Genomic DNA, 10252 nt, shown 5'->3' with positions numbered 1-10252 from the left:
AACTGAATTTAGTCAACTAAACTACCAGTGAAAAATAGGATGCACATCATCCAGTGTGACCATGTTAAAATGTGAACAGGACTGGAAATTCATGTTGTAGAAAACTGACTGTTAGAGGAGAATAATGATTCAAAATGTGGCACCTGAAATGTGCATAAATGAGTGTTTTGGCTTTGTAACAAGATCAAGTTCTTCTTTGTGTTTAAAATTCATAGCAATGTCTATAGCGACGCCTATAACAGCAAGTTAGAAGGCTGTAGAATTTTATTCAGCTGTTCAATACAATAAAACTAAGCCGGAAGGGTCAGTTAATTTAAACACATGCATTTTGATTAGTCTAACATTTTACAAAGAAGAAATGACCCAAGAATCCATCTGATTACCCTTGTTGAATCATAAATTTGGAAAGAAAGTGAGATTTCAGTTAAAACTCAGAAACATTGATGTGCTATCATCAGTTATTGTGCACAGATTTGATAGAATCAAATATTCATTAACTTGAATATCTTCCTCTTTTATGTGCGTATTTTCTTAAAACTTACTGCCTACTTGCATGTTATGCAAGAAGCTTTCCTTTGTGAATAAACAATAGAAGTTAGCTGTGCGTATTTATTACACTTCATGAAGAGAGTTCTTCAGAATAATAGCAGAAGTGGGCAGACAATAACTCTGAGTCATTTACAATAGAGTAGGTTTTAGCTAAGGAGAACATTTTATTTGTTCAGAGTCACTGAAATGACTTCAAATTTCTCTCTTTTGGAATGGCTATAACTTTTTAAAATATGTAAACGTTTTTAACGGTAGTGTGCATCTTGGAAATTTGAGTTTTTATTTTGGAACAATCAGTTCATGTTATTGCAATTTAGATTAAATATTAAATGTTGCAATTAAAAAAAAAAAAAAGAAAAACTGAAAAATACTGTTTGCTGCTAGTAACATTAACTTTACATATCTACTTAAAAAATGTGCTGCATGCAGCAAAAGTAGTTTTTGACCGAAACAGGAATTTCATTAATCAGAGTGTTGTATTTTCCAACATTAAAAATGGCTGACCAGGAGTTTCTTTGCTGCTGCAAAACTTCCACATTAAGCGTTCCGTAACATCAAGGGTAGAAACATTGCTGAGCAGTGGGTAATCCAAAACTTTGAACCGAAATCCATTCTGCACTCATTAAAATCCAGGAGGAAATGTTCAGAGACACTAAAGCTACTGAATCGTCCCAACACTGAGGACAGTGGAACACATTTAGAAATACGACATCACAAATAACATCACCAAATCACTCGTTTAAATGAGGATCCAGCCCCCATCGGAAGAGATGTGAACATGAGTAAACAAACATTGAAATGCTCATCCTGCATTTCAAGTTCTGAATGTCTTGTTTAACACATTTAAAGTTGTTTTATTTGTATCCTTGCAATTGGGAAATGACCAGAAGCATAAATTCACCTATGATTAAAGTATAACATGATCTACTTGTTCAGTGCAGGACAGGGAGCAGGCATTAACAAATCAGTTTTGTACAGAGTGGCTGTCTTATCAGAAATGTTGATGAAATGCTTGATATTTAGCGACACATTTTTTCCAACAGTCTTTTCTGTTGAGAGGCAGAGTCTCTCCTGCTAGTTAAAAAAAAGCAGTACTTTATTTCCTTTTTATTTCCAAAGAGTGCAGGATCAAGTCAGCAACACTGTTCATATTTTCTAGGGATGGCGCTCAGCAGTTTTTCTTGAATTAAAAGATGAACTTCTGCTGAACTACTTCCGAAGAGGTAATTGAGCAGCTTTGGACTGCCTCAGTCTGGTCTGACATGGGAAGACAACATTGCCTGTTGAAGTCAAATGAATCAGAGACACCTACACTGACATTTGCAATCTTTCTTTGATGTCCATCAGGGTGGAAAGAAAAGGAGATTGGATTGAGGAGCTCGGCTGCAGTGGACCCCCAACCAAGATGTGTACTTGTACACAAAGCTGCCTTAAAGTGGAAGTGTGATAGTAGTTCATGTATGAAGCAATATAATCTTCAGGAATGATAGAGATCTCTCCGTGATTTTGTCCTAAAACATGACTTCTTCACAGCTTCCATAATCACTCTCCACCATACTCAATCCATCATAGCCGTGGTGGTTTTGCCCCGTGGGTCGTGTTTGAGGCTGGGCGGGGTTCGGGCCCGGTGGCGGGCTGGACTGTTCAGCGTAGGAAGGCATAGCCACACTTAAGCGCATGCTGAGTCTTTTATAGCCCGAAGAGACGTTGTCGAGGCTCCGCGTGTGCTGGGTGGGATAGTAGCTGATGGCAGTGTACTCGTTCGGGCACTGTGAGCTGGGAAGAGGAAGACCGTCTGGACCCAAAAAGTCGTCTAAGTTCTGATTGCTGTAACACGGAGGCAGCGGTGCCCGACGATCGCAGCGATCCAGTGGGAATGGGAAGCCCCCAAAACGGGAATTTCTTCGAGAGTCCACAGTCGAGGTGGAGTAGGTGTCCTCCACAATGTCAAACTGAGGGAACTCCCGGACTGTTGGCCGTCCGTAATAGTCTGGGTCTGCTGGGTAGACTGGAGACAAGAGAAGGAAAACGTCACGTTTTGTCTCAAAACAATCAAATACACTGTTTGCAACACTTTCTACAGAGAGCAGAGGCAAAATTTATTTAGCTTCTAGTTTCACATTCTTACTCCAGGCCAAAGACAAACAAAATGAACAAAGAGATGTAGAAAGACGTTGTTGTTTGAAGCACTCCATAAATTAAAAGCTGATACACTTTGAATTATCACTTACTATCATTAATAGATTTGAACTATAAAACCACACGCATCACTGCATGTGGTCCACATAGGTTTGACAAAATCGGGGCTAAAATACGCATGTTAAATTGTTCAAGCACAGTTCCTACGATTGGCTTTGACAGGCAGAACGGGGAGAGGGAATGTATCTAAAGAGGACCCAGCATGAAGTCCCCACATTTCACCTAAAGGCAGGCTGAATAAAAAACCTTCTAAGAAAAGCACCTGGAGAATCCTTCTCATCTTCCTTCAACATTATTACAATTCAGCTGGAAACCTGAGCATAGACACCTTCAGCCTTTTATATGAATTTCTGTCTTTTTTGATGTGGACAGGCTTTACAGAAGTCACTGCAGGCCAAGTCCGTCACCAGGAGCAACATATTTTGGGATAAAGAAAAGTTTCAGCGCGCTCCTCCAGAATATACTGCCAGCAGCACAAGTTTGAAATTGTCTTTTTTTAAACAAGAGAAGGGAGAGCTGTGCTTGAATCATACTTTAGTTATTTCCACTAAATAACCTCTTGTAACATACGTCGACATTTTCCTCAAACACCTGCTTGGTTTCCAAGCAAGTGTTTTTTTTATACTGTTAATATGTCTGAATTTTAAGTTTTCCATAACTGTTGCTGCAGTTTTTTTTGTTTTTTTTTTACCTCAACACATTGAAAAATAGCGATCCTGACTGACCAGCTCAAAGCTCTCAAACCTCTACAGGTCTGATGCAATTTAGATTTTCAAATGATATTTTTGTTTTTGAAGGATTGAGCGTTTTAAATCAAAATGGTTAAGATAATTCAATTCTACTTTGTGTAAGAACTAAAAGTAACAAATGTCGCCGTATCTTGGTTTTAAGAGAATAATTTAATCTCTTCTTTATTAAATAAATTAAACCATTTTGTTTACATGATTACCATAAAGCATTTAGCAAAAGAAAAATGGGTAATCTTATAAGTTAATGAACTCTAATACTATACTGACCACATTGAATAGACCTACCATTTTATTTTATTGTGCCATGATTTCTTCTATTTATTTACAGATTTTTATTCCCTGACTGAATTTGCTCTAAGTTAAAACGTGATTTGTTGCCCTGTCATCCAAGCCTGCTGATCTGCATGAATGTTTAAAACAAACTGCTACACACCTTCGTAGTCCATGTCCCAGTGGCCCTTCCTGATGGAGTCATTGTCGGAGCTTGACGGCGGCCTGACAGGAAGGTTGGGGGCCACGCTGCACACCACCGGCCGCTGCGCCTTTGGGGATCCGCCTCCTGCTGAACCAATTTGGCTGCGGGGCCTCAGGGATCTGAATGGTGTGTGGTGGTCCAGGTTGTTGGTGGCGTTGACCAGCGAGCTCATCTCGGTGGAGTTGACGTCTTGGCATTCTGCCTTCAGGCTCTTAGCCAGACTGGGCTGGAAGTACCTGTTGGGATGAACAAAGGTGGCTTTAGTTTGACACTGTTAGCAAGTAGTTCTGTGCTGATGATTAAACACGTATTTGTTTGATGCTGGTCAAGAATTCACTTGATTAACTTTTTATGATTTAGTTTCTCTTTGCTTGGAAAAAAAGGAACATCCCTCTCCTAAAAGTTCAGTAATGTGATTCAAAAAGTGAAACTCTTACACTGTGATATATTTCCAACATTTCAGTTTACATCTTACGAAAATCAAAAATTAATTTTCTCAAATGATTACTGTATAGTATTTTAATTTAATTTAATGGGGTTGCTTTGCGGGGCATCATCTTGTGGCACCACTTCCCCAAAGCACTTGAACGGGGTTTTCATTAACAACCATGTCACGGATGTGCTTCTTTTTATGCCCATCTTTTTTCCTTCCACTAAACATTCCATAAATGTGCTTGGATATAAAGTTCTATCAGTATCCACATGGTTATTTAGCAATAACTTTTTGTAGATTATGTTCCAAATGAAGTTGTCAATAATATCTACTGGACAATGTCAAGTTTGCAGTTTTCTCCATAATTATTCGTCCCATAACATAAACTTCCTGGTGACAATCATAAGTAAAATTTGTATTTGCTTTCAGAAAAACTGAAGTTTGGAATCCACTATGAGACCTTATAATCAAAAGTGACAAAAAAAAAACAAACAAAAAAAACACATCTGGGATATAAATTTATATTAAATTATTTAAGCAAGTGTAATATGAAATAAATTCACACCTTTTTAAGGAAAATAATAATAATTCTCACCCATTTGAGTCCTGGACACAAACAGGTTTTCTCTTCTTCTTCTGAACATAACGTCTCCTGACGCAAACAAAGACTCCAACCAGGAGGACTATTCCCAGGACAACGGCACAGATCTGTATGATTTCCAAATAGCCAATCTCTTGAGATACCTGACACAGGATGGGAGAGGATGAGTCAGACTTACAGAGGAGGAGAAATTACAATAATTGGTTCCAAAGTGCAAAGTTTCCATAAAACTGACCACTGGCAGCGGGGCACAGTAGATCAAACCATCGGTGACTTTACAGTCATAAGCTCCAGGACAGGAATTAGGCTGGCAGACCTCAACCTCGTTGTGGCATCTAAACCATGAAAGGAAGATAGATTCAGTAAAAAGCAGAGAGAGGAATACAGGTTTGTACGAATCTGGAGCATTTTTACTGTACTTGTTGTTCTACGTAGTGGAATAAAAAGGCTTCTGATCTTTTTTAGGGTCAGTTGTATTCAATTTAAGCATTTAAATTTACCACAGATTAGAAGACTGAAGCAACATTATGATTTATGCAGCACCTAAATACACAAATCCTTAAATAGTCCTCACCGTTTGACTCTCCATGATATTCAGTTAGAGACATTTGGACCAACTCAAGTTTACTTTCTTGCTATACAGGGTATTTATAGCAGAAATGTGAATCACGTCAACATTAAGAATTGTTTTTTTTTTAGAATATGAACATAATAATATATCTAACCCTGTTCTGTTTTTTTTATTATTGTGAAGTATAGTTAAAAACATAGCAGGCAAATTAATGGACCAAGAATTATTTTAATTTGTCAGTTTGCTAATAAGAAATAGCCCAAAGGCTGTTTTTAAATAAGGAATTACTTTTTTAGAATTAAACACTTAAATAATCCCTTGATAGTAACACTCTTGTATTTTGCAAGCTTTGTGGCTAAAAACCAAGTCTTTTCTCTTTAAACTGTTCAAATATTTTAATTAAATCCAACAGCCAGGGGCCAGTGTGGCTCTGAACAAGAATGCTAAAGCAAAGAGCAGCACAAAGACTGGCACCTTGGCCAGGGAGTAAAGGTTATCCTTGGCTAATGACACTAAAAGCTTTACTGCAGCCCTTCATCTTCCTGGTCCAGGCAAGAAATACTCCCCAAGTACTGTCAGCGCTGTGACTGCTGAGTGTTACCGCCTTATTACATAAACCTATCGTGTTATTTTGCATAAAACAGCCTGGTGCTTGGTTTAACACACACATTTCCCAGATGGTAAATTTACTAGATGTGATACACTAAACTGTTTCAAAGCAACTCTTTAATTAAATAAAAAGAAAACATTTATTCAGTTTATCTGCAGAGAATTTGGTTTATAAACAGGGCTTTTGACACAGTTAAAGCTAGGATTTTTGTCCCTTCTGACCTTACATGGATGGACATCTGTTGTCTGTAATTTATCTTCATGTGCTGCTGACTGAGTGACTTTTATTATGACATGTACCGGGTGGGATAAAAACATCTTCACAGTCACAAAAAAAACAACCTGCTAATTACAACCCACAGTCATTTTTCACTCGTTCAGTGGAAACGTTACCTGCAACATGGATTGCTCTCAATAACCGTGAGGCGCAAAGCAATTCCACAGACGGTCTTAATGAAAGAAATAATATGCAAATGCATCAGTAATTTTGCTTGGCGTCCGCTGGTGATGCAATAGGAATGCAAGTATGTAGTGATGAGTGGATGTTGTTTGTGTGTTCATCAAAATTTGGAAGTCCGATTGAATACACATAAAAATTCAAGGCCGCCTGCGTCGTTTCTCGAAAGACAAACTTTGAAGCTGTTCTTGATGATGTGGTTTGTGGGCTTTTTTCTATTTCATTATTCTCTTGGCCTTGCTGGACCGAGGCGATTACCTCTGAGTATGTAATTACAATTTTGTGTGTGAATGCTCTCTGACCACAGTTCATCTGGGAGTGATGGGATTGGTGGTAATTGGTTTTATTATTTCAGCTCCTCTTGTTTATTTGTTGAGTTGCAACTATTCATAATATGTTTTACAATGGATAGATTAAAGCAAGGTCTTCTTGGTGTGCTTTAATCTTAATCTCCTCCCGAGAGGTTGCAAACATAATCATGTCTAAATGATGATTAGTGGGGATTGACGGATTGGCTTTTACTCTAAAACATCTTCCAGCTCTTATGTAAAATCAAAACAGTACAAATAAGCAATGTTTTCAAATAGAGAAATAAATAAAAAATGTGACAAGTGTGTCTACCTTGCTTCGGTGTTGTCCAGAGAGCAGTTACATATGTAACCCGGAGCCTTTGGTATGCACACCCTGCCGTTGGTACACGGTTGCGAAATGCATGGGTTGACGGCCAGCTCACAGCGGTCGCCGTGGAAAATTCCTGCACATGTGCAGTGGGGCTCTGCAGAATAAATAAAATGCACTTAGACAACTGAGACAAGAGCGACTGATCAAAGCCGCATCGAGCGTCCACAACAGGCAGGAATTAATCACAGCAAAGGTCAACGTGATCCAGCCTGATAACGCAGAAGTGTGTTTGATATGTACAAGGGAAAACACAGTAAGTCACTGGCCATTAAAATGAGGAGTTCTAAATGTTCTCAATTACAAATATTAATAGGAATAAAAATATTATCAAGTATTTTTTTTTTTATATACATGAAGAATCAACAAAAAATAGAGGAAAACTGGAAAGAAAATCTTTAATGCTTTGAAACTTATGTAAGTTAGGTAAACCAAAAGTAACATTAAACACATAATTATAAATTGAAAGGGGTGAACTAAACACAACATGAAATTTTATGAAAAACCAGTGAAACTTCAGGACCCAAAAATACTGACTGAAGTAAAAATGGTAGCAAAACCAATGAGTCAAATCTGTGTTTGTGGAAGACATTTCCACTGAAAAAAGCAGTTTGAAATGTGATATAGAAAATGTTATGTTGCTGTCTTTTCACAGTTTCTTTCTGTGGTGGTGTGACAATCCACCATGCTAAAACTATTATGTCTCATCAGTGTACACCAATGTTATATCAGTGTCAGATCATTACTTTATGTAGTATCAATATTGCAAAAGACTGCATGGAATTCAATAATTGTTGACTCTTCATGCCACTAATACTTTAGCATGTGGGAGAGAAGGGATGAGAATGCATTTTTATTGCACCTGTAGTCATCAATGTAATATTTAAAAATGCTGAATTTTCATAATTTCCTGTCATTATGCTAATCTATTCTGGACTTTCCTCAGCAATCTTTGCATGAGCAGTGAGCCACTACATGTACAGGCCACCAGGCTACCTGGAGACCTTCCTGCGAGGCAACCGTATGATCCCATTACCTGCCATTATATCATTTTGAAGTATTTAGCAGCCACTTGGTAACTTGTGTTGTTTTCATAACCGTGACCTAAAAAAGGCCTGAAGTAGGGAAACATTGACAACAATCTAATCTGTCTTTTATTTTCTTCCCAGCTGTTTTACGCAAAGAAAGCTGCAGTAAAACAAAACAAACCTTGAAGTCTGCATTGTGTTTAACATCTGTCTGATGGCATTGGCCTTACCTCGAGGCATCTTTAGGGAAATAAACACAGTTTAAGATAGTGGTTGTTACTTACTGCAGCTATGCTTTAGTAACTGAAGCGTGACTAAAAGATGAGTTGACACGATAACCTTTCATCCAGTGTCCACAGAGGCCATTTGCATATTGTAAAAGAAAACAATAAAATATAATGTAGTTATGAGCCTTTAAAAGTAACTTAAGTAAAGAAATATTATTGTGGGTGGAAGATTATTGATAACAACTGTACAGGGTTTTTGTTCACATATTTTTTCTAAAGCAAAGAAACCTGCATCAATAACAACTTTATGTTCTGTTTCATATCTAAGCTGTATAAGAAAAACTAGATGTAATGCTCGTCGGAATAATTTTTTAAAAGATCCTTTTATGCTAAGTTCACTTGTGCTTATCAGCTGCTGTTTGGATAAAGAATAAATCAAGCAGCTAGAAACAGGCTGTCAGAAATGCAACCTTTTAGAGATTGAATTTATTAGTATAATCTGCCTAATTAGTGATAACATGTCACAAAAAAAGATATGTTGTATTGCGCACAACATTGCAATACATTGGAGTAGTCTCTTATGCTGACAGGACAATATCGCTGACTGTGTGAAGATCCATGGTATTTCCAGCCTGTTGACACTGCACAGCTGCTAAACTGCACATGTGCTGGAAAGCCCAGGGTTTAACATTCATTTTAAAATGAACATGAAATCTTTTGGAAAGAAACAACTTAACTGCTCTAAACACAGCTGTCTTTCATGAAGGATGTCTTCCAAAAGGACTACAAAGTTCACACAATTGCTTGACTGCAGAACTTTTTGTACACTATAACTTATTTTGACAACACAGACCTAAGGGAAGACGTGGTGGTTTAGCAATTTACATGAATGCAGCCAAGTCTATTGCTCATTGCTGACTTGTAGGTTATAGGGCTATGCATTACATTCTCCTTTGTAGTACAATTTCATTTTTAGATGTGACACAAAACCCTTTTACATTATTTTTTCAAGACACATTTTATAGGCTTCATAAATAACGAACATTAAAAGATAAAAAAAGTTTGAATCATAAAACTTCTATGCAGGAAAAATAAAAGTCTCTGTATAAATCTGTGTTTTGTAGTTATTTTGTTTCCTGCTCATTTGTTGATGCTCCTGGAACAACATATAGAGGTGCAAGACAAACTTTCTCTGTGGCTACTTTCAATGTTAATATAAAGCAAAGTTAAGTTGAGTAAATACAGAAAGCACTTTTCAAATAATGATTTAATTTATCAAGAAAAAAATTAAATAAAAATCTCTCTTATCTCATTTAAGATTAGTTTTTGCAATTCCTTGCAAAAGGGATATAAAGACTACTGAATCTCCCAAAAATATCCCAATAATGTTCAAGATATTTTAGAAAAATATCCTGTGAACTCACAAGACAAACATGAAACTACTTGGAAGGTGTGTGTCCTGCTAAACTAACACAGCACTGAAGTTTCATTGAAATAAATCATAGAATCATTATTGTTAATGAAAATGATGGAAAATGCGACTGTTAGTTTGTGAAATTAAAGTCAATCGCACTCATGTTATGTAGCAGGACAATAATCCAAAACATACAAGCAATTGTTTACCTAGCTGCAGCCAGAAAAAAAATGATAAATAAATAAATACAAGTATTAAAGAG

General features: G+C 37.1%; 1 protein-coding gene across 1 annotated transcript in view; it reads right to left on the bottom strand.

The window, feature by feature from the left end:
- Positions 1-725: 725 nt before the first annotated feature.
- The window catches only part of fat2 (FAT atypical cadherin 2), a 102129-nt gene continuing 92602 nt past the window's right edge, over positions 726-10252 (bottom strand). The window contains exons 25-29 of the mRNA XM_015036480.1: positions 7265-7418; positions 5242-5341; positions 5001-5149; positions 3931-4208; positions 726-2557 (exon numbers count right to left, since the gene is read on the bottom strand). Coding sequence (XP_014891966.1) covers positions 2061-2557; positions 3931-4208; positions 5001-5149; positions 5242-5341; positions 7265-7418 — 1178 coding nt within the window. The 3' untranslated portion in view covers positions 726-2060. The remainder of the gene's footprint in view (positions 2558-3930; positions 4209-5000; positions 5150-5241; positions 5342-7264; positions 7419-10252) is intronic.

This window comes from Poecilia latipinna, unplaced genomic scaffold (genome assembly GCF_001443285.1).
Source record: "Poecilia latipinna isolate Pla-1442-1.1 unplaced genomic scaffold, P_latipinna-1.0 Scaffold370, whole genome shotgun sequence".
NCBI classification, from domain to species: domain Eukaryota; kingdom Metazoa; phylum Chordata; class Actinopteri; order Cyprinodontiformes; family Poeciliidae; genus Poecilia; species Poecilia latipinna.
Note: the sequence above shows the minus strand (reverse complement) of the source record. Positions and strands in the feature narration are given on the sequence as shown.